The 24,606-nt window shown below is 40.9% G+C and overlaps 4 protein-coding genes across 8 annotated transcripts; 2 read left to right on the top strand and 2 right to left on the bottom strand.

Moving 5' to 3' along the window:
• Positions 1-184: 184 nt before the first annotated feature.
• On the bottom strand, positions 185-4,802 carry agmat (agmatine ureohydrolase (agmatinase)). Its single transcript, XM_051424636.1, has 7 exons — positions 4,433-4,802; positions 2,752-2,954; positions 2,537-2,585; positions 1,984-2,179; positions 1,172-1,351; positions 929-1,013; positions 185-843 (listed from the first exon to the last, which is right to left on the bottom strand). The coding sequence occupies exons 1-7, from the start codon at positions 4,726-4,728 to the stop codon at positions 770-772; spliced, it is 1,083 nt and encodes a 360-aa protein (XP_051280596.1). The 5' UTR covers positions 4,729-4,802; the 3' UTR covers positions 185-769.
• A 1,327-nt stretch (positions 4,803-6,129) lies between these two features.
• Positions 6,130-8,983, top strand: LOC127377060 (tubulin alpha-1B chain). Its single transcript, XM_051424635.1, has 4 exons — positions 6,130-6,251; positions 7,290-7,512; positions 7,604-7,752; positions 7,856-8,983. The coding sequence occupies exons 1-4, from the start codon at positions 6,249-6,251 to the stop codon at positions 8,834-8,836; spliced, it is 1,356 nt and encodes a 451-aa protein (XP_051280595.1). The 5' UTR covers positions 6,130-6,248; the 3' UTR covers positions 8,837-8,983.
• Positions 8,984-9,677: 694 nt separating this feature from the next.
• On the bottom strand, positions 9,678-15,164 carry pink1 (PTEN induced kinase 1). Its single transcript, XM_051424634.1, has 8 exons — positions 14,709-15,164; positions 13,315-13,587; positions 13,099-13,202; positions 12,811-12,993; positions 12,411-12,574; positions 12,192-12,319; positions 11,860-12,090; positions 9,678-11,247 (listed from the first exon to the last, which is right to left on the bottom strand). The coding sequence occupies exons 1-8, from the start codon at positions 15,063-15,065 to the stop codon at positions 10,963-10,965; spliced, it is 1,725 nt and encodes a 574-aa protein (XP_051280594.1). The 5' UTR covers positions 15,066-15,164; the 3' UTR covers positions 9,678-10,962.
• A 721-nt stretch (positions 15,165-15,885) lies between these two features.
• LOC127377058 (NACHT, LRR and PYD domains-containing protein 12-like) lies at positions 15,886-24,606 on the top strand. Of its 5 annotated transcripts, XM_051424629.1 has the most exons (12): positions 15,886-15,969; positions 16,493-16,802; positions 16,911-18,708; positions 18,813-18,986; positions 19,703-19,876; positions 20,806-20,979; positions 21,481-21,654; positions 22,047-22,220; positions 22,618-22,791; positions 23,009-23,182; positions 23,616-23,662; positions 23,814-24,606. In XM_051424629.1, exons 2-12 carry the CDS (start codon positions 16,538-16,540, stop codon positions 24,374-24,376), a joined length of 3,891 nt encoding a protein of 1,296 aa, XP_051280589.1. In that variant the 5' UTR covers positions 15,886-15,969; positions 16,493-16,537; the 3' UTR covers positions 24,377-24,606. The 5 variants fall into 5 exon arrangements, with proteins under 5 accessions (XP_051280589.1, XP_051280592.1, XP_051280593.1 ...); XM_051424630.1 differs by lacking the exons at positions 15,886-15,969; positions 22,047-22,220; positions 22,618-22,791 and having other exon boundaries at positions 16,474-16,802; XM_051424632.1 differs by lacking the exons at positions 15,886-15,969; positions 18,813-18,986; positions 19,703-19,876; positions 20,806-20,979; positions 21,481-21,654 and having other exon boundaries at positions 16,451-16,802.

Below are 24,606 nucleotides of genomic sequence, written 5' to 3'. Positions count from 1 at the left end.
TATAATGTATGTCAAAACAGCTGCCTGCCAGTTCTACATAAATGTTTGCTTCATTTGTAATATATATATGTATAGGCTCGATATATTGTATGTAGTTAACATAAATCCATCAATTTCAAATTCTGAATGTTTTCCAAATGGCAAGAAGTATGGACAAAGCAAATACATGAAAATGAAGTCAAACTTTGTGTGCTTGATTTATTTATTTGTTTAGTCAACATGACTGTAAAAATGTAATTAATATAATTCTGTTGGTATTTGGAGTTGTAAACATTGTACATAATCATATCAGGACCTGATGGTATGTAACTTTAAAGATACATGGATTTATCAAAATGTTGTGGGTGAGTTTTGTGTTTGTTTGAATCCAAATTTTATTTACAACTTAGTGTACATCATGTCTGCTACAGTTGGACATTTCAATTACTCGTCAATAGTGCATTTATCATCTTGTTTTCTTCTTCACATGTATCTTTCTTTGGTTGTCAACACAAAACATACATTAATCTGGAAGTACATGTCACCCAGTTTTAGTTTTAGTACACAAGAACACGGTATACAAGGCGACTCTTCCAACCTCTCCAACATGAGAACCATGCATTTATCATCTGGATGGATGTAATAAAATGATTAATGTTTATTGATTAAAACATTAAATTGTAATTGTTGCAGTTTATTCAGCAGGGCAGCCTGCTCTTTTTTCCTCCATTGAAGTACCTGTATTCATTGTTAACCAACTCCCTGTCCCATTCTGTGTGGTCTGTACCGATCACAGGTATTTAATTTTTGGAAGGACACACAACATTTCAAAAAGGAGGTTGGCACCAGTCAGTGCAGTATTCCCTGTGGAGAAAAAATTATATATATATAAATAATGGTTGTATTTAAATCAAAACTAATTTGATGAAAAGTAAAGTGTGAAAAGTACCTGTGGTGTCATAGGGTGGAGACACCTCCACTAGATCACATCCAACAAGGTTTAGACCACGACAGCCCCGAATAATCTCAACTCCCTAGAGCCAACACAGATAATAAAAATATATCAATATTCAAAAAGACAATACCAGTAAATTCTTTATATGACTTGTAACATGACAATGTTGTGTCAGATTAAACTCATTGAAGACAGAAAATAGTTTAGAAGGATTAAAGCCTGTTTCACCATGTTTACCTGTATGGGAGTAAGTCCGGCTATCTCTGGTGTGCCTGTTCCAGGGGCAAAGCCCGGGTCAAGAGCATCGATGTCGAAACTGAGATACACTGGACCACTGCCCATCTGAGCCCTGACCTCAGCCATCAGAGGTGCAAGAGATTTGAACCAACACTCTTCCACTTGCACCACACGGAAACCCTGCACAATGTACAAGTCAGGGTTGCTGGTTCAAAGACAATCATGAGTTTTTGCTTAAAAGGGGACAATATGCAACATCATTACTTCCCAAGAGCAGAAAATGCCCCTACGATACTTATTTTCAGGTCTCATTCACCACCGAGAGTCGGTTGAGAAAATCGAAAATCGGAGCCAGCAGCCAGTTAGCTTAGCTGACTGGAAACACAGAGTTTTAAGTCACTGCACCCGGCCAAGAAGAAGCCATGCTGGCTGTTTCCACCTTCTTCCAGTCGTTATACTAAGCTAAGCTAACAGGCTACAGTTGAGGTTTATAATGGGCACAGATTACTCGGTGTCCTTTTCCGTTTTGTCCGTTTTTCTTAGATGCTGTAATGTTTCTAGAATTGTCATTAGTTACTTCACAGTAGTCACAGTAATCTGAGAATGTCAGCACATAATATGCCTTTTGACATGTTGCAGTAGGGAAAGCACAGGGGTGAGTAATTAATGGATGGTGACCTAATTGTCATACTTGGCTTACTTACATCTCAGTACTTTGCTTGGGCTATGCAGTAAAACCAGACTGTTGGCATTCGTCTGAGCCATTGCTTTATGTCACATACAGTATTCTAGCAGTAGTAGGTAATAGGTACCTGCGCCCGGCTCCATTCATATGAATCTGCAGAGTAGCCTGAACCACGCAGGCCGATCTGGACCACTCTCTTGCAGTCCAGTAGCCCCTCCTCCACACAACGTCTGAATGGAGTCCCGTGTCCAATCTTCTCCCCCAGGACCACATCACTGGTGTCCGCATGAGCATCCACATGGACCAGACCCACAGGGCCATGCCTGGCAAATTATTACCAAATAGATTGAGTGTGTTTGAACTGGTTAAGAGGTAGTTAATGTAGATGTGAATTTGTCTAGGTTTTAGCCGAGAAATTAGATAATGATTGATTTGTCATGGGGAGGCAGACATCTACAAAAAATGAACAGTCCTGCAAAAAGCCATACAGTTTATTTAGTTAGCAGAATAATATTACTAATGCATAACAACGTGTATATGAAAATATCTGCTTTAGATCTGAAACAATTCATTAGTTACTGGAGCCGAAGAAGGTTAATCAGCAACAATTCTGATAACTGACCAATCGATGACTTGGTAACTTGGTCAGGATTTACAGGAATGACTCATGGCCTACTTACTTCTCAGCAACAGCCTGCAGGATTGGATATGCGATTGTGTGATCGCCACCTGCAGACATAAAGAACTCCTTAATGTCTGACCTTTGATCGAGGCAATTTGAATGGGTAATAATTGTACAGACATAGCTTCGTTTCATTGTAATAAAACAATCACAGAGCTATCTTGACCTGTCTAGAAGTAAAAAAAAAATGTAAACACCGCCAGTCACTCTCACCCATAGTCAGAGGAATACAGCCAGTAGCCAGGACCTTTCTGTAGGCCTCCCTGATGCGTTTGCAGGTGTCCTTCAGGTCGTACACATTCACATTGACGTCCCCAATATCAGCCACCATGAGGGACTCGTACGGTGCAGCCCTGGTGCCACTGTTGTAAGCTCTCAGCATGGCAGATTCCACTCTGATCTGCCGGGGACCAAACCTGTGGTAGTGGAGGAAATACATTTCATTTCAGTGTAGCTGTGACGGAAACTGGTTTTGGACTGTTATCATTACAGTACCGATTTGATGTTCTTTACTTGAGTATTTCCATTTTACGCCACTTCACACTCTGGACTACATTTGTACATTTTGAGAGGAACTGATAGTAGTGGCTAATAGTTACTTTTCACGTACAAATCATGTTCATCTGACTCATATATCTATTTAGAATTATTCTCCTTATGAATTATGTTTGAATTTATCTTTACAACCATGAGAATTACAGTGGTGGAATGTGACTACGGTAAGTAGATTTACTCAAGTACTAAGTACAAATTTGAGGTACTTCACTTATTACTTTCAGAGGGAAATATTGTACTTTTTAACATTAATTTGACAGCATTTGGTTGCAAATTACTTAACATATATAGAGCTTATAAAATATGTGGCTTTGATAAAAATTAAAGTACCAAACAGTATATAAAAGTAGAGCTGAAAGTCAATCCTGGTCTAGTAGTGGTCTAACTGTGTGATGAAGAAACTTGAAGTTACCAGTGCACATACAGTGAAGCAGGGGCAATCTTGTATCCAGCAGGAAAACTTAGAAAGAATACAATTTCTCTAGATTTGGGAATTTTTTATGATATAGAAGGAGTAGATGGATTATAATGTGGAAATAATCAGACGTACATGTTTGTTCCCAGGTCTTTAAAAGTAGCTCCATTTAAACCAACTACTGCAGAAGAAATGCTGCTTTTACATTAATGCTTTACTAATAATGGTGGAATAAAAGTGTCGGGCTAGTTACTCAAAAAATGTATAACTCATTACTCTTTTCAAAAGTAATTGCATAACTTTACTTATTACTCCCTGCCAACAGTAATTATTTACTCTACTAGTTAAATCACTTTTCTGCTATTCCCCCAAAAATTGGTAATTGTGTCATTTCTCCCCAAAATTCAGACTCATAACGATTAAAGTTTTGTTTCCAGCGTTTCCACCTTCCAAGCTACTTTCCTCCACAATGACAAACAATGAATCCAAGGATGGGATTGGACTGTTGGATTGTTGGGTTGACACCAAAAGTAACGTTGTAACTAATATTTTTTGGGTGGTAATTGTAATATTACTTAAATGTATCAGTAATTAGTTACACTACTAGTTACAAGAGAAAGTATTATTACTAGTAATAAGTTACTGCCCAATGCTGTCTAATATTTTGCGTTGAGTACTTTTAATACTTTAGGTACATTTTCATTCTCACATACTTACATACTTTTACTCAATCTAGAAATTAAATGCAGGACTTTTCTTCTTGTAATCTAATATTTTTTGTGTGGCATTAGTACTTTAACTTAGGTTGCGCTACTGTTAAAAAGAGTAATGTAATAGTGACTCTTGTTGCAACGACACAGGCTTCTCACAGCCAGCAGCAACAAGCCCACAGTGTTGGACAGCAGCTGCAGAGAGAAACTCCACCTGGCTCCAGGTCGGTTGGAGGTCCCGGTATCAATCGGGACGCCGATAAACGCCGCATCAAGCCCGTCCGCTGTCTCCTGGTAGGGTAACTTGGCCATGGTGGGGATCCCTGACACCCTCGCAACAAACTCGGCGCTCGGGGGCACATTGTAGCGTTTCCCTGAGGAATTCCTGTTGGGATTTGTGCAGACAGTCACAGCTGGCCGTAGAGAGAGGAGGAAGTCCGCTGCAGCCCCATTGTAAGACGTAGAAATAACACTGCGAGTTACGTTCAGGTTTCTCCAAAACGAAAACATACTTGCTGACACTTATTCGTGCAACATGGAGCACTGTGAGTTGCGGTGGGACTCACTTCTGCTGACACCTTCAATGTTTCCTCGTAAGCTCGTAACATTGTGTACCGCTTTAACCGTAAAGTCCACCAGGTGTAGTATTTGTGGTTTAGTTAAGTGACAATACGTTGTTGTGTTTAATGCAACCTCTCTGTTTTTTTTCACATAAACGCTACAAAGTGTCACATGAACTCATATGAGATACATTTGCTACTTTTCATGTCGGATCGTGCTCGTGGTTGTCAAAGTTCCGACCCGGTTGTGAGCGTGAAGGCAGCAGTGCAATAGTCCAGTGAGTAACTGGACAGGTGGGAGGGGCGGACTGTGGAAGACCAGTTCTGTCAACAAGTACCTCAAAACTTATGCCTCATGCATGATGGAAATAATAAAAACTCGTGATAAGTCAAAACTGTAATCCACTGTCTTATGATTGGACAAATGTCTGCCAATTGTTAGTTAAACACAGATGTGAGCAGTGTTCAGTTATAGTTGCAATGTGCTACTTTACCACTAAATCCTACACACTGGTCCCTTAAAATATATTTTATTGGCAGAAGATAATGACAGTTACATAACTTGCTAACAGACTGTATGTACCTTGTGTTTAAAGTGTATGGGAAATTAAAACTCACCTTCCTGTTTAGAACATGGGATGGTGGCCAAAATGAGTACTACAACTACAAACAAAAGGGGGGAAAAATCACCAGTTTTCACATGTGAAAAAAAACATCTTTCAGGGCTTCTGTAGATTCTTGAAAAATAAAATTCACAAGACATCAATTGTGTATTTCCACAATTTTTTTTTTTCATATTTTCAGTTTTTTGTAATTGATGATTTGTATGTATGGAAATATCTAATTTGATCAAAAAGTCTGTTAAAATTCTCTCTAGCAGACACAACTTGCGTGTATAATCTCTTTATTTACTTGTGTGTCTGTATACCCCCCTAGACATACAATATGTTCTACTCCTGCATGTAATTTAAAGTATTAGAAATAAAGATTAGGCTATTGAAAGGGAATAGAAAGTATAGCATAACAAGTAGCAACCTCGATTTAAAACGGTACAAAAATGTTTCTTGTTAAAGTTATAGTTCTATTTACAGCTCAGGGTCAATAGTATACATCAAACACCATTCACAATATTTAATTCAGCCCAATTTAACCAGGATAAATTAAACTCCCCTATTTCAGCATTTGATGCACTTGCAGCCACCACACCAGTATCATGTCATCAACACATCCTCCACATGAGTTTTTTGGGGGGTTTTTTGTCTGAATTGCAGCATCTCGGTTTGCTTCTGGGTGTGAAACAGTTACTGCGGCAGACGGAGGAGGGGTTTTTTTTTCAATGTGCGCACTTCACCTGTCCTCCTCAAGAGGCAGACTGTGGCGCATCAGCAGATCATCAGACACCCGCACATCTCAGACACAAAACACTCCTCAAGCTTGTCTCATTACATTGCATAATATCGACAAGCCATCATGGTAAGTGCGATTTTAAATATCATTTCTAGCATTGTATATCCAAATGCCTTGCTTTGAGAGTCTAACCTTAATCCAGTATCAGAAGGGATGGGGAGGAAAGTAGGTCGTGCCTGTGGGATTTCTCCAGTTGTCTCTGCCTCCTTTGTCTGCTATATTCTGTAGCCGTTCGTGACTATAAATGGTTTTTATTAATGCTGTAGGACAAAATAAATAAATAAAAATAGCAGGTTTTCACGTAGTCTAATGCATTAATGCAATGCACTAAACACTTCTAATCCTCTTCCAGCATAACCTTTCTAAATCAGCTTAGATAGCATCGTTAGACCACTGGTTCCACACCGTTTACCCCATTGTGTTCGTCAACCTGATTTTCTGGCCATTTATGCAGCCTTTATATAAATATATATATGAGATTAGAATTCACTGCTTCTTGCTGTAAAGATCATTTTGTGAGAAATGATAAATCCCTCTGATTTTTCTCAGATCTACGTGCTACATAAAACAAAGCCACCTATAATTTCGAAATAAATAGAAAAAAATAAAATATAATAAAAATAGAAATATAAATTGGAAAATAACCTCAGTGAGAATGTGTATGTGTCTTTTTAAAGAAACAGCACGCTGCAAATGTCTGACCTAGATAATCCTCTCTCCCTACAGTAATCCTGTGCGCAATAGGCACAGTCTTATGTCGCAGCAGAAAATGCGTCCCCCCACCCTACCCCACCCTTTACAATGAAAGGTAGACTGAGCTAACACAGAAATAGACCAGAGGTGGAATAATAAATGCTTTTCATGCAAGGTGGGGAGAATTATCTGAAGCCGTTTGTTATTATCTGCAGCATCTTGCAGTTCATTTAAAGGATGGGAGGAAAAAATGCTGATTTTTGGAGAAATCCACGTAGGAAAGGCCCAGTTGTTTTAATTTTGGCCCCTGTTTAATTCTTCAACTTCAATTAGCAACAGCTGCTTTGGAAGGTCTGTTTCCTTCGTCAGATTCAGCTTGTTTAATCCAAATCTTCTTTGTCTGCACCCCAGCGTGAGTGTATCTCCATCCACGTGGGTCAGGCCGGTGTCCAGATTGGAAATGCCTGCTGGGAGCTTTACTGCCTGGAACATGGGATCCAGCCGGACGGACAGATGCCCAGCGACAAAGCCATCGGTGGAGGTGACGATTCCTTCAACACCTTCTTCAGCGAGACTGGAGCCGGAAAGCACGTCCCCAGGGCTGTTTTTGTGGACCTGGAGCCCACTGTCATCGGTAAACTCTCTTTGAATATAGATGCCATAGTTGTCTTGATTTCATTTGGTCAAACCCTTTAAGTCATTTGTGACTCAACCTGTCTCCTTAGATGAGGTGCGCACTGGGACCTACCGTCAGCTCTTCCACCCTGAGCAGCTGATCACCGGCAAGGAGGATGCTGCCAACAACTACGCCCGCGGACACTACACCATCGGCAAAGAGATCATCGACCTGGTGCTGGACAGGATCCGCAAACTGGTGGGGAACTTGATACCAGGGATCCATTCCTAATTTTTATTGAAAATATCAAACTAAATGATTGTATTTGATCTAATATGTGTCTCTCCCTCTCTGTCCTCAGGCTGACCAGTGCACTGGCCTTCAGGGCTTCCTGGTTTTCCACAGCTTCGGAGGTGGCACCGGGTCTGGTTTCACCTCCCTGCTGATGGAGCGTCTGTCTGTCGACTACGGCAAGAAGTCCAAGCTGGAGTTCTCCATCTACCCAGCTCCTCAGGTGTCCACCGCTGTGGTGGAGCCCTACAACTCCATCCTGACCACCCACACCACCCTGGAGCACTCTGACTGTGCCTTCATGGTGGATAACGAGGCCATCTACGATATCTGCCGTAGGAACCTCGATATCGAGCGCCCCACTTACACCAACTTGAACAGGTTGATCAGTCAGATCGTGTCCTCCATCACTGCTTCCCTTCGCTTCGATGGTGCCCTCAATGTTGATCTGACAGAGTTCCAGACCAACTTGGTGCCATATCCCCGTATCCACTTCCCTCTTGCCACCTATGCCCCTGTTATCTCAGCTGAGAAGGCTTACCACGAGCAGCTCTCAGTGGCTGAAATCACCAATGCTTGCTTCGAGCCTGCCAATCAGATGGTGAAATGCGACCCTCGCCACGGCAAGTACATGGCTTGCTGCCTTTTGTATCGTGGTGATGTGGTGCCCAAAGATGTGAATGCTGCCATTGCCACTATCAAAACCAAGCGCTCCATCCAGTTTGTGGACTGGTGTCCCACTGGTTTCAAAGTTGGTATCAACTACCAGCCACCCACTGTAGTCCCTGGTGGAGATCTGGCCAAGGTCCAGAGGGCTGTGTGCATGCTGAGCAACACCACTGCTATTGCAGAGGCCTGGGCTCGGCTCGACCACAAGTTTGATCTGATGTACGCTAAGCGTGCCTTTGTTCACTGGTATGTGGGTGAGGGTATGGAGGAGGGAGAGTTCTCTGAGGCCAGAGAGGACATGGCAGCTCTGGAGAAGGATTATGAGGAGGTTGGAGTCGACTCCATTGAGGGTGAGGGAGAGGAGGAAGGAGAGGAGTACTAAAAGGGACACAAAGGCATTAGCTAAACTTCTAAAGTTCTTAAATACAATACAAGAAATGTTTGTCTATTAGTTACCAGTTTGGCTGTTCAGAGTAAAGTTTAAAATGCCAGTTTTGCTCTGTCCTAAATAAAATTCCTGTAATGTGAACTTTGAACGTTTGTGTTTTTTATTAATGAAACAATACTTTGACTTGAACTTTACATGAATTAGTTGCATGTGATTTGTCTTTCATAACCTTTAAACTAAACCTTATATGAAATCCCCTATCATCAGACATCGAATGGGGAAACTGTAGGTAATAGTAATTTGACAAAGACCAACAGAAAACATTGTACATTACATGTCAAGTTTTGCAGAGTGCGTACAGTACACACAATGTTTGCATTCTACTTTTAAGTATGTTGTACTTATTCAAATAGACATCCTATTTTAGCTTTAGCATAAGCTTTTTCCAATGGTTCAGAGTTCAGATTAATAGTAAAGCTTGAACTCCAAAGTTAAAATGTATAAAAACAGTATCTTGTAACATTTAGTTCTGACAGGAGAGACAGGGTGGGTCTGTGAGCATCATTTCAATTATATTTGAGCCCACTGCATATTAAATAGATATTTTTAATTATAGCTTAAAGTGTAGTTTATATTTAACAGGTTTTTAGTACATTTCTAACAGGACTGCACCAGATGGTTTGTTACACAGAGCCATGCAGGATTCACAAGTCCAGCTGCCTTGCATGTCTTGAATTTTCCTCCTGACTATTGTTGCTAAATCATCTTATCATTAACAGAGCTGTTACAATGGAAACAAGAGGGGTTAAATAAACAGGAAGAATGCTTTTCAATGTTTTTTTCAGATAGATTTATTTATTCACAGCAGAAAAATCTACATATATCCAAAATATTTCTCTCCATCTTTAGTATGAAAACATATCCCTTGTAATCCTCACTGACCCCATGATTATATTTATTTATGCATGTAAGGATGTCAAAATTGTAGACTTAATGTGACTAGTTTTGAGAACCGATTATGGTGAAGTGTGGGGGATTAACCCACTCTATTCAAATCATGGATTTGGCATAATTATTTTATAATTTACAATGATATAGGAAGTATTATAGGAAACCTGGCAACCAACAAACACCAGCAAGTGCAAACATGGACATAAAGTGCAAACCATAGGAACGAGAACAAAACACAATCACATCCTAGAAGTCGGTCAATAGTCTGCGTGTTCCATGCTATCTACCATCATCACTGTGATAACTGCGTAGTAGGTTGTGCAGAGGTTTTTACATGCACTGCATTATGCAGAATGGGTGAATATATGATTATTTGGCTCACAACCTTACACAGACACCCACTGGCAATCTGTTTTTTGCTGACAGTTTGATGCATGTACGAGCTGTTTATAGGCTGCATGTTACTTGCGAATATGTAAAACTTAATTTAGCCCTACACTGTAGGTTCTGACAAGTACAGTGTGTACTTTCTACTCTAACAACAACAACAACAAACAACTACTGTATGAGTGGGGTCTTCCTTATCAAATATCTAAAAAGTGCATGTTAAAGAAAATGCCAACTCTTATAACAGAATTACCAGTAACCATTGGTACCTAGCATTTCTGGGCCAGTTTAGTTGTTTGGTGATAACAAACAACACTCATTTCAGGAAAAAATAATCATAGAAAACAGCAATAACAAGGTTTTTTCAGCAGCAGCCTCATGATGTAATGCACCAACAAGACCTGTTGCATTTTGCATTGCACTAGGGACACTAGCAGCAGTTTGTTTTAACTCCTGCTGATGCTGTAGTGCTGTAGTGATGCTGAGTTTGGGAGAACACAATCTGGGAAATGCAGATCAGCAATTTCAGCAGCCTGGTTTAACAAAGATCGGGCAATCCGAAAAGGTGAATTACACCATGTGATAATTAACAATAAATGTCACAGAGGATGTAGAACGGTGTAAGAGTACAGTGTCAGTGGAGTTTGCCTTTAATAGCCATTAGATGTAAAGGCTAAGACTATACATATTACAAATACAGACGTCAGGCTGAATATCAGAGCACGTTTTAACTCTAGACTATCAATATCAATGACTATGTGTCTGAATGAGTGAGAGTGGATCTAAGCTGACAGAATGCAGGCCTGACGCTGCTCTCGCCCATACAGGAGGAAACCCACAGCGGTGCGCAGGTCCTCCAGGTCCAGGTTAGACAGGAAGCTCCTCTGAAGCTCCGCCTCCACCGTGTACCCACTGGGTCCACTGCAGCCTTTCAGGAGAACCACAGCAGACTGGCACAACAACCAATCAGCCAGCTTCTTCATGCCAATGCTGTCCTGATTGGCCAGGGCCTTCCGTCCCCAGAGGCTAAGATGTAGCATGTTAGCTGCCACACGGGCACTGGGGCGCTGCAGAATAACAATAACATGTATGAGAATTGTAGCACAAAAGAGTCAACTGTTAATATAACCAGAGTGCTGGTAGACTACTACCACACAGAACAATTGGGCAATTATTACATGTGTACATATGTGAGTGCAAACTTGGTTAGCTCCACCGAGTAATATTCTTGTATTAACATTTAGCAAAAATGTGTAATGTGAAAGGAGTCACTGGTAGTGACGTATCACCTTATAAGTTTCCCACTATGAGTGTTTTCTCAAAATTGTTGTACAGTAACAGGGTTTTAGTGCTACTTGTAGTTACTAATTTACTATCTTATCTATCTTATCAAATAAATGCAAATGTTGCTTTCCATGTCTGCTGGATATATAAATAAGCAATATATAATATGCCAATGTTGTGATTACGGCTTCTTGCATTGCCCCCAAGTGGCCAAAGTAATAAATAAATAATGATGTTAAAGTTATTTTTATAGCTATTGATTTAATTGTATACATAACTGTCTAATTTATGACCTGCTTTTAAGAATTTTCCACCTTGGATTACCCTCTTGGGTCCTATCAATCACTGACCGAGCACACAGTATCCTAACAAACCCTTCACAGTCCCTGCTATACCTTGCTTGGGTTCCTCCTGAGGAGCAGTCGTGTCACTAACTGCACATCAGCTGGAACACTGGCGGGCAGAGGAGGAAGCTGCTTCTCCTGGTAGCTCCTGCTCTCCAGTCCCACGGCTCGATAGAACGGGTTATGCTGTCCAAATATCTCATAGGAGATGGCACCCACAGCCCAGGCATCCGCCTTGCTGTAATCAATCACCACACCAGACCCTGGAACTGCAGTGGTCACCTTTGGGCGGACATGTCATAAAAATAATAGAAATTACACACAGCCTTTCTTTTTGACATTTTTCTTTTACTTAACAACAATAAAGAGCTACTTAAGCCTACCTCAGGGGCCATAAGGGAGGCATTTCCTCCTCTGTTGACCCACATGCTGTTGAAGGGGAGCTGTAGACTAGAGTCACTCTGGGCCAGGCAGCATCCAAAGTCAGTAATCACCAAACGAGGGCAACCATCTGCAAAAAACGAAAATTAATAGAAATTTTACGCAGAACTAATGGAATCAAATGTTGAACTGTTCTCTAAATAATTAAATATTTCACTGACCAGAGTCAAACTCCAACAGCACGTTGTCTGATTTGAGATCCCTGTGAGCAACACCCTGTCTGCACAGATGGTCGACCCCCTCAAGGAGCTGTAGCATCATCAAAGAGCCCTGCCTGCGGCTTGGTGTGGACCCTTCCAGGTACTGTCGCAGTGTGCGAGGGTAGCTATAACAGAAGAGGACAAGATGCTAGTGCTACTGAACTGCATACCTTCAGCTGTCTCACATACACCTGCTAAGAGTTTTAATCTTTAAGATTTTCATGAAATCAAGGACAGTTTCTGATGCTATTTATGTGGTGGGGTCCGCCATTTACGCACGGGATTCAAATCACACGGACGAGGCATTCACAGGAAATGATGTAGCATGTCCTGTGTTTCATCTTTTGTTTCATTGTCTTACTTCTTCATCACCAGGAAAAGGGTGCGATTGTTGCCCAGACCATCAGGGTTGAGCCTTGCTGGCAGCACATCTGGATACTCCTCCTCGGCACCTGGTAGCAATGGGACATCCGCCGTGAAAGCCCGGTACACTCTGATCACATTCGGGTGTGCTGACACTCTTTTGGGCAAGACTCCAAAATGTCTGCATGTGTAGAGATTACAGTCATTCATGGGCAACTTTCCTACACACGTTCAATCCTTCAGGACTAGTAATGAACTATGAGTGCACTGAATGTATAATACTTACCCATCCAGAGTGATTTGTTCGTTTTCTTGCTTTAAGGCCTGAGCAGCTGCAGGCACCAACTCCTGTGACATGGATTTTAATATTGCCTCGCTTGACGACCCTGCCTGTAATCAAATCAAAAAAACACCTGTAAGTACTGATGTGTACTCGAGGTCGTCCACAAGACAAACGCCTTAAATTGTGGGGGAATGTGTAGGATATAGTAAAAACACCCACCCCAAAGTTCCACATCATCTTGATAGCCAGAGGGAATTTTTTTAGCGAGCAGCACGTCAGCGACCGATTGGTCTCCCCTTCCTCTTCATCTTCCCTAAGCTGCACCAGGGATCCATTTTCCCCCCCCTTTGGTGGGGCAAACGGAGCTGCAGCCTCATACACGGCGGCGTTGGAGCCTTTCCCAATCTGATTCCCAATAATGTAATCCTCCAGTTTATATCCAGAGGTGAAGGGCTTGAGTGGGGTCTGGAACCTTTTCTTGCTAAACACAGCCTGTAGATCGTGTAAATATATTTTTTAAGATGCAGAAAGTTTGTGTGCACATCCTAAGGGTCAAACTTAGGATATCCTTAGGACAAATTCAGTCAATAGAGAGCATCCACACACTGGATTAAAGTCCCTAAAACATTTTTTACAATCAAATTATATGTTTTTAAATATTTCACAAAGACTCAGTAAAGTCAAAACTGTTTCCTTTTTTTTAGTACAATAAAGTTTTGGCAGCTTTAATCTAGACATATTTCTTAATACATAAGAGCAAGATGTAGATAATGTAATAATATATCATTAGATATTTGTAAATAAGTCAGGTTAACCAAAGTCAAATGCATTATGTTTTGCAATGGTTTAACCATGTCAGAAGTAAAAGGGAAATATACAGGATTCATATAAAGTAGGTGGATAACTTATATCTATTAATAGACACATAATCCATGATATGACCCAATAATTGAACTACCAGTGGTGGGAAAAGTACTAAAATCCTGTAATAAAAGAAAACTGGTTATACCACATTGTAAAAACATTTAGGTACAGTACAAAAACAGGCTATTATCAGCTAAATATATTCAAGTAGCAACAATATTATGCAGAATGTTATATTACTATTCAGAATCAGGTTTATTGCCAAGTAAGTTTTTACACCTACAAGGAATTTGTCTTGGTGCATTAAAATCACATAAAAATAAAGTACTTTTAAAATATAAATAAATAAAGATAAGAAAGATAAGAAAACTGTACAGAAAACGGGAGTGCATTAATGTTATGCATATATACAGGGTTAATGGGGGGTTCGGGCCTTGTTAATGAGGCCAGCTGCATAATAATACATTTTATTTAATATTGGATTATTGTTATTGATAACATGTAAACAGCATTTTAGTGTTGTGGTTGGTACAGCATTAAAACATTTAACTGCTTTGTTTGGTAATTTAATCTAAACAATGTATAAAATGTCATAAATGGACCATGTTTTGTATGTAAAATCAGCAAGTAACTAGTAAAAGTTACATGTAGTAGAGTATAAGTAGCATACAATGGAAATACACAAAGCACAAGTAGTACAACACAACTTTACTTTATTAAAAACACTTGATCTGATGCACTAACTTTACCTGGATCTCCTGGCAGGTCGCAGCACTCTTTCGATCATCCTCAAGCTGTTGTTCGATGAGCCCCACGCCGAGACCAAAAGCCAGAAACACGGCCCTGTTTCGCGGGGAGCCACCGCCAAACCTTCTCCTGAAGCCGGCGGACTGAAGCTGGGCTGCCAGGCCCTTCAACGAGGTGCGATAGTAGCGGTACCGAGACGGCAGGAAAGCCTGAGGCTGAACGGTGCGGACCGACGGGCCTACACGAAAACGGTCAGCTCGGAGCTTTGCTACGACTCGGCCACCCGACTTAAGGAGACCCAGCTGAAAGACAGACCGGCCCAACTCGAGCCCCCGGCTAATGGCGTGTTTTACAGACATAATTTACCCGGAAAAGGTAATTTAAGCTGTTTGTTGTGTCCGCTGGTGTCCCGCAGTCCTCAGCTGTCTCTAGCAGTATGATGTAAACAAAACAGCTGCTACTGGGCATGCGCGAGAGTGACAGGCGACCTATATATCTTTATTTTATTTTTATTTAGATTTATTACAGACGAACTTAATATAAACTTAATAATAATTACGTGAATGTACAACACATTATTATTATTATTATTATTATTATTATTATTATTAAGACCTATTGTAATTGTAGGAATTATTATTATTTTTCTTCCCATTTTTGAACACTTTAAAAAAATGACAAAATGAGTGACAGGAAATGTAGAGTGCAAAGTTAAAATTTCATATCGAGCAGCTTTTTGTCTTGAGATGGGTCTTTGTTTTTGTATTTTATAATTTATTTTTGTAGCACTCTGTTCCATGTTGAGTATATTAATAAAGCCATATAAATAATAAACATTTGATATAATGTATGTATTTACGTTAGTAATCCATTTTACACATGATTTGGTAATAAATTAATTTAAGCAACAAAAAATCTGAGGAGCCACTTTGGAGCCGAAAGAGCCGGCTCTTTTTAGTGAGCCGACCCAAAAGAACCGACTCTCTAAAAAGAGCCGGAATTCCCACTATATTGAATCGAATGTCAAACCAGCATAAATATAGGGGGAGAGAGAGAGAGAGAGAACGGATGGGATTGGGATGGGGGTCGTGGGAGGGATATACTGTAGTTAATAACTTATAAGGCTTGTTTTCTGTTTCTTTTATTAACCACTCCCTATCTGCAGGGCTCTGATTCGTTCCCAAAAACAGCTGGTCAAGTCTTTTCTCTGAGTCGTGGAGTGAGACTCTTCTTCATCAACACTTTGGACTTTTTGCTGAAACTGTAAGTTAGCATGTTTGATAGTTTAACAACAAGGTTGTCTTCACTCACTTTAGACTTTGGTGCATGCTCTTTAATGTTTGTAGTAGTTGTTCAGCTCTTATTTCAGGACAGAGTTCAACTGTTGTGTTTGAAGAGAAATCTACATGTTGTTTGATTATTGATTGACTGGAATCAAACAATATGATCAACAGCTGATGTTTGTTTCCTTTATTCAGCTGTTAGAAAACTAACTACATTGTGCTTTTTGAACCGTCTCCACCAGCATGAGGTCACACACAGCAGTATACTAATGTTTCCTGTTAGTCCTTTCAAAATGCTGACTTGCTACTTTTTATGGGATTGCTGCAAGCTATTATTCATCTTTTTGATATTGGTTACAGTTATTGAGATATGAATATTTCACTCTAATAGTTTTTTTAATGGCCTGTTAATGGGAGTTACATATACACATCAAAATCTCAAATATTACAAATGCTAAAGTCAGTAAAACCTGCAACACAGAAATAAACCACCTCCTGTTTAGGCCACCAGAACTCCTTTTTCAGGCGGACTTCAGAAGGGGACCACAATGACGGCTGACGACCTGCTGAAAACACTAGAAGATTTAACAGACGAGGAATTCAAGAAATTCAAATGGTATCTGAAGCAGCCTGGCATCCTTGAAGGCTACCAAACCATCAAAACATCCAAGCTGGAGAAGGCAGAAAGGTTGGACACATTGGATCTGATGTTGAACACCTTTAAACCTCACGGAGCTCTGATGGTGACCAATAATCTTTTAAAGAAGATTCCCAGGAACGATCTGGTGCAGAGTCTTCCAGACACCAGTTCAGGTCAGTCACACTTTTTGGAGAAGCAGACAGGAGAAACAGGAGAAAAAGTAAAATTTCATGCTATAAAATACTAGCAACTCTGATAATCTTTGTTGTGTCTTTATTCAGAAAGTGACTCTGATTGTCAACATAAACTCAAATCTAACCTAAGGAAGAGTTTCCGGTGTGTGTTTGAGGGGATTGCTAAGGCAGGAAACCAAACCCTTTTGAACCAGATCTACACAGAGCTCTACATCACAGACGGAGGGACTGCAGAGGTCAATGATGAACATGAGGTCAGACAGATTGAAACAGCATCCAGGAAACCAGACAGACCAGAAACAACAATCAGACAAGAAGACATCTTTAAACCCTCACCTGGAAGAGATGAACCAATCAGAACAGTGATGACAAAGGGAGTGGCTGGCATCGGGAAAACAGTCTTAACACAGAAGTTCACTCTGGACTGGGCTGAAGACAAAGCCAACCAGGACATACAGTTCCTGTTTCCATTCACTTTCAGAGAGCTGAATGTGCTGAAAGAGAAAAAGTACAGCTTGGTGGAACTTGTTCATCACTTCTTTACTGAAACAAAAGAAGCAGGAATCTGCAGGTTTGAAGAGTTCCAGGTTGTGTTCATCTTTGACGGTCTGGATGAGTGTCGACTTCCTCTGGACTTCCACAACACTGAGATCCTGAATGATGTTACAGAGTCCACCTCAGTGGGTGTTCTGCTGACAAATCTCATCAGGGGGAAACTGCTTCCCTCTGCTCGCCTCTGGATAACCACAAGACCTACAGCAGCCAATCAGATCCCTCCTCACTGTGTTGGCTTGATGACAGAAGTGAGAGGGTTCACTGATCCACAGAAGGAGGAGTACTTCAGGAAGAGGTTCACAGATGAGCAGCAGGCCAGCCGAATCATCTCCCACATCAAGACATCACGAAGCCTCCGCATCATGTGCCACATCCCAGTCTTCTGCTGGATCACTTCTACAGTTCTGGAGAAAGTGTTGAAGACCAGAAAAACAGGAGAGCTGCCCAAGACCCTGACTGACTTGTACATCCACTTCTTGGTGGTTCAGTCCAAACGGAAGAACATCAAGTATAATGGAGGAGCTGAGACGGATCCACACTGGAGTCCAGAGACAAGGAAGATGATTGAGTCTCTGGGAAAACTGGCTTTTGAGCAGCTGCAGAAAGGCAACCTGATCTTCTATGAATCAGACCTGACAGAGTGTGGCATCGATGTCAGAGAAGCCTCAGTGTACTCAGGAGTGTTCACACTGGTCTTTATAGAGGAGAGTGGACTGTACCAGGACAAGTTTTTCTGCTTCATCCATCTGAGTATTCAGGAGTTTCTGGCTGCTCTTCATGTCCATCTGACATTCATCCGCTCTGGAGTCAATCTGCTGGCAGAACAACAAACAACAACCCACAAATATAAATTCTTCAGAGACAAACCTAAACAACAGTTCTACCAGAGTGCTGTGGACAAGGCCTTACAGAGTCCAAATGGACACCTGGACATGTTCCTACGCTTCCTCCTGGGACTTTCACTGCAGACCAATCAGACTCTTCTACGAGGTCTGCTGACACAGACTGGAAGTGGCTCAAAAACCAATCAGGTATTGGTGGAGTACATAAAGAAGAAGATCAAAAATACTCCCTCTGCAGAGAAAAGCATCAATCTGTTCCACTGTCTGAATGAACTGAATGATCATTCTCTAGTGGAGCAAATCCAACAATCCCTGAGATCAGGAAGTCTCTCCACAGTTAAATTGTCTCCTGCTCAGTGGTCAGCTCTGGTCTTCATCTTACTGTCATCAGAAAAAGATCTGGACGTGTTTGACCTGAAGAAATACTCTGCTTCAGAGGAGGCTCTTCTGAGGCTGCTGCCAGTGGTCAAAGCCTCCAACAAAGCTCTGTAAGTGTGTAGAATTTTTTTTCATTTCAGAAAGAATTAAATGTGCTGTTATTGTTTCAAATGCAAAGAATCTTCCCTTTGTCTACTCATTATTTCCTCTCCAGACTTAGTGGCTGTAACCTCTCAGAGAGAAGCTGTGAAGCTCTGTCCTCAGTTCTCAGCTCCCAGTCCTCTAGTCTGAGAGAGCTGGACCTGAGTAACAACAACCTGCAGGATTCAGGAGTGAAGCTTCTGTCTGCTGGACTGGAGAGTCCACACTGTATGCTGGAAACTGTCAGGTTTGATCAGCTATCTTTGTTTTTCCTGCATTGTTTGAATTGGTTTATTTATCTTAAATGTGCCACTGTCACATGTTAAAATCTGACTGCTTCAAAGATCTGGCTTTATCTAGGGCATGTACATGGACTCTATGTATTAATTTTAAGTTTTGTGCAACTGAGAACTTTGGTAATTTGATTTATATAGCTATGACATAGGTTTTGATTAAAGGCTTTGGTGATATACATATCTGGCTGCTGCCAGTGGTCAAAGCCTCAGTATAGGAGTGAGAAAAGGTGCACCCAGGCTGGCAGAGAAGAGGGGGGCAGAGCAAAGTGTTGAGACCTAAGGGATTAAGCAATGGTTCCAGTACGCTGGTTCTACTATTGAGCTGAAAACAAACAACACCGGTGAGGGGGGTGCCCACTTAAATAGCCCAATAAACTCACAAAAGGTTGGAAGTACAAGGCTCTGCCCTAGGAAGATGCCAACTATGCCAAGTGTCTCACAGAAGCCACAGGAGGCAACTCCTGCCAGGAGAGGCGGCTGCAAGACAACATTGTGTTAAGACATGATTATTGGCTTTAGTGCTATACCCAAACATAGGGCTGCTGTCAGTGGTCAAAACCTCCAAAAAAGCTCTGTAAATTGTATTTACTAATAATTACATTGCTATGTTTAAACAGGAGCATACAATAAACAACTTATTACTTGTTTCTTCCTGTCATCTCTCCAGACTGAGTGTCTGTAACCTCTCAGAGAGAAGCTGTGAAGCTCTGTCCTCAGTTCTCAGCTCCCAGTCCTCTAGTCTGAGAGAGCTGGACCTGAGTAACAACAACCTGCAGGATTCAGGAGTGATGCTGCTCTCTACAAGACTGAAGAGTCCACAGTGTACACTGGAAACTGTCAGGTCAGATCAATTATCTTTGTTTTTTCTGCATTGTTTCATTTGGTTTATTTATCTTAAATGGGTCACAGTCACAAGTTAAAATCTGACTTCTTCAAGGATCTATCTAGGGCATGTACATGTACTTGTGTATTCATTTTCAGTTTTGTCTCCAAAATAAACAACAGAAAAAATAATTATGCAATCTTGTTTACTCACTAATATTGCAGGCTATAACATAGCTTATTTATGGTTTTGATGATATACCCAAAAATGTGGCAGTGGTCAAACCTCTGTAAATAGGATTTTCTTAATCAATAAATACACTGCGCTATCTTTTAACAAGACCAAAAAAAACATATTACTTGTTTCCTTTCTGTTGCCCTCCAGACTGAGTGGCTGTAACCTCTCAGAGAGAAGCTGTGAAGCTCTGTCCTCAGTTCTCAGCTCCCAGTCATCTAGTCTGAGAGAGCTGGACCTGAGTAACAACAACCTGCAGGATTCAGGAGTGAAGCTGCTCTCTACAAGACTGAAGAGTCCACAGTGTACACTGGAAACTGTCAGGTCAGATTAAGCCACAGTGTGTCTCAAATTATTTAAGTTTTTTATAGTTACCCTGCTCCATAGTTTCTGCTTTTCTTTGTATCATCTTATTCATTCAGTATTTTCTATTTTATTTTATAGCACCTACCTCTCCTCTTATGTCAGTAACTTCACTTCTTGTCTTTGTGTGTTTTCCTGTCTGTGTGATTATCTGCCTTACCCCGATGAGTTTCACTATTTACACTCACTATTTAGTGAAAGTCTTTAACCTAGTTAAAGTTAGTATTAAGGTTTTGAACATTTTTAATAAATGAATGTACTTCACCAATTCTGTCTTTGTTTGCCTAGATTGTCTTTACTGTATCACCTGATATCCATATTCTCATACTTATTCATTATTTCCTCTCCAGACTAAGTGGCTGTAACCTCTCAGAGAGAAGCTTTGAAGCTCTGTCTTCAGTTCTCAGTTCCCAGTCCTCTAGTCTGAGAGAGCTGGACCTGAGTAACAACAACCTGCACAATTCAGGAGTGAGGCTTTTGTCTGCTGGACTGGAGAGTCCACATTGTACATTGGAAACTCTCAGGTCAGATCATTTATCTTTGTTTTTCCTGCATTATTTCAATTGGTTTATTTATCTTAAATGGGTCACAGTCACAAGTTAAATTCTGACTTCTTCAAAGATCTGTCTTTAACTAGGGCATGTACATATACTTGTGTATCCGTTTTCAGTTTTGTCTCCAAAATAAACAACTGAGAAAATCATTATGCAATCTCAATCTCGCTCACTAATAGCACAGGCTATAATAACTATAGCTTATGATTTAAGGCGTTGGTGACATACCCAAACACACTGGGGCTGCCAGTGGTCAAAGCCTCCGACGAAGCTCTGTAAGTGGGATGTATTAAGCTAGTTGGAAGGAAATTGGGAAATGGGAATTGTGGATATGAAACATGTCCTGACATAATTTTTATTATGTTTTGGTGCTATATAAATAAAACTGAATTGGATTTCTTCATCAATAAATACACAGTGATCTTTCACAGGAGAAAAGAATAAACAACTTCCTTCCTGTCAACTCTCCAGTCTTAGTGGCTGTAACCTCTCAGAGAGAAGCTGTGAAGCTCTGTCCTCAGTTCTCAGTTCCCAGTCCTCTAGTCTGAGAAAGCTGGACCTGAGTAACAACAACCTGCAGGATTCAGGACTGAAGCTTCTGTCTGCTGGACTGGAGAGTCCACATTGTACACTGGAAACTCTCAGGTCAGATCAAGTCACATTTATGTTATTTCTCTAAATTTTAATCTCAATTTAAGTTGAACAGCCACTCTCATATCAAGATTTCAAATTTCACAGCACAGAAAATCTGAATTTTCAATGTGTTTTGTTCAAATTTATATTCACATATTGTACAGCACAAAATATCAACAGATGGAGTACCTTTTTTATGTTTTCATACCATGCGGTTTATAATTGCATGTAGGTTTAATACTGATTCAGGAATGATTTGTTGTTATGTTTCCAACATATTTAGAATAAAAAGGTAAGGATTTTAACATATCCTATGAAGAGTGTATATACTTTATCACAAACAGTCAAGACTCACCATTTAGGACAATTATTATATCTCTTCTTGTTCATTATTTCCTCTCCAGACTGAGTGGCTGTAACCTCTCAGAGAGAGGCTGTGAAGCTCTGTCCTCAGTTCTTAGCTCCCAGTCCTCTAGTCTGAGAGAGCTGGACCTGAGTAACAACAACCTGCAGGATTCAGGAGTGAGGCTTCTGTTGTCTGGACTACAATGTCTATTCTGTACACTTGAAAGTCTCAGGTCAGGATTAATCAACCCTGTAAACTAATGACTTAAAGTCTAATTAACATGAGTTCATAAACAGCTATGGTGTGTAGGATTGTGTCTGCTAATATGATTGTTGTTTTTATACTACATTGACTTTTAATGGGGTTAATTGTTCCTCTGTCATGCCCTGTATGCCTGTTCTGGTACTGCTGTCCTTATGTATGACAGTGGTTTAGGTGACCTGCATGTGACTTTGATTACTGGATGTCTGTTTATTCTGTATTCCCTCATGATTTGTTACATATACAACATGTTTTGAATCAAACATCAAGGATTTAATATGGTTATAAGAGTTTATGTATACTGTATCACCAGACTGGACATTTTAACAGAAATGTTATATGTCTCTTCTTCATTATTTCCCCTCCAGACTGAGTGTCTGTAACCTCTCAGAGAGAAGCTGTGAAGCTCTGTCCTCAGTTCTCAGTTCCCAGTCCTCTAGTCTGAGAGAGCTGGACCTGAGTAACAACAACCTGCAGGATTCAGGAGTGAAGCTTCTGTCTGCTGGACTGGAGAGTTCACATTGTACACTGGAAACTCTCAGGTCAGGATTCATCAACCCAGTCAACTGATGACCAACATGTTATATAACACATTTTTAGCATTCCCACTGTAAGCTTTTTAGCATGTTGATCTTAGTATTTAGCTACTAAATACTACTGAATTTTTTATTCATTTACTTTGAGACGGTCTCTGCTTGTATTGGACGCAGCAGTACCCTCAGATGTTCTGCCGTGTGTGTTGTTTTGTGTGTTTTGCAGGCTGTCAGGCTGTCTGATCACAGAGGACGGCTGTGCTTCTCTGGCCTCAGCTATGAGGTCCAACCCCTCCCATCTGAGAGAGCTGGACCTGAGCTACAATCATCCAGGAGACTCAGGAGTGAAGATGTTGTCTGAGGGAGTGCAGGATCCACACTGGAGACTGGACACTCTCAGGTAGGAAGATGCCTGCTGCAGCCACAGACAATCAGTCAGATAGCCATGGTCCCCATCATCTTCTTTTCTAGATGTTTACTCTTAATCCCATCCAAAGAGTTATTGGCTAGCGTTATGTATATTATATTATAAAAAAGCAGTTAATTCTCATGTCTTCTGACATACTGTCCCCTGCTCTCCATATCAGTCGACTACATGCAGGCCATGTTACTGCTGGATGCAGTTTTTATGCTGTATGCAAAAGTGGCAAACAGTGCATGTTGTTGAGGTAATGTTGGATGTTGTCCTTCTTTCACACACACCAACATCTTTGTGGCTCACTCTGTGTATGAGGAGAGTTTACAGATTGTGTATCTGTGTATGACACTGATGTAATGTCCATGTTTGCATGCTGAAAGAGGATGTGCTGGTCTGACCCCCCTCCTCCTTTCAGGGTGGAGCCTGCTGGAGTCCGATGGTTGAGAGCAGGTCTGAGGAAGTGTAAGTGTGAAAACAAAGCAGCACACATTCAACCATCTTCACACTGTGACATCACTCATTCAGAGCTCTGATGTCATCATCAAAGTGTCCATCAATGATCAGATGATAGATCAATAACTGCAGCTGTATTGTGTCTCGTTCTCTCCATCAGATTCCTGTGAACTCACAGTCGACACAAACACAGTGAACAGAAAACTCAAACTGTCTGACAACAACAGGAAGATAACATATGTGGAGGAGGATCAGCCATATCCTGATCATCCAGACAGATTTGACTACTGGCCTCAGCTGCTGTGTAGAAATGGTCTGACTGGTCTCTGTTACTGGGAGGTTGAATGGGCAGGAGGAGTTTTTATATCAGTGACTTACAGAGTAATCAGGCGGAGAGGAGACAGTGAAGACTCTTTGTTTGGAAGGAATGATCATTCCTGGAGACTGAACTGCTCTGATGGTCGTTTCTCTGTTTGTCATAATGACAGAAGACCCTCTTCCTCCTCCCCCTTCTCCTCCCCCTCCTCCTCCTCTGTCCCTAACAGAGTAGCAGTGTATGTGGACTGTCCTGCTGGCACTTTGTCCTTTTACAGAGTCTCCTCTGACACACTGATCCACCTCCACACCTTCAACACCACATTCACTGAACCACTTTATCCTGGGTTTGGCTTTGGAATCTGTTCTTACTGGTCTGGTTCCTCTGTGTCTCTGTGTTCTCTGTAGGTGGAGGTCAGGTGCTTTTAATTGATGCATCAATGAACTTTGTACAAAGAATTTCAATTTCACTGGAAATATTCCTTGCTGACACTTTGTGTGTGTGTGTGTGTGGGTGGCTCTTGTTACGATAAAAGCAAGAAATATTTGTAATGCTTTAACAAGTATGTTACATTGCTCCACTGTGATGATCGTCTCTTTATGTCTTTAGTGACATAATAAACAGGTGAATGAGAAAA

Source organism: Dicentrarchus labrax, unplaced genomic scaffold (genome assembly GCF_905237075.1).
Source record: "Dicentrarchus labrax unplaced genomic scaffold, dlabrax2021, whole genome shotgun sequence".
Taxonomy (NCBI): Eukaryota; Metazoa; Chordata; class Actinopteri; family Moronidae; genus Dicentrarchus; species Dicentrarchus labrax.
The sequence above is the reverse complement of the archived record's forward strand: the minus strand, read 5'-3'. Positions and strand labels throughout refer to the sequence as shown.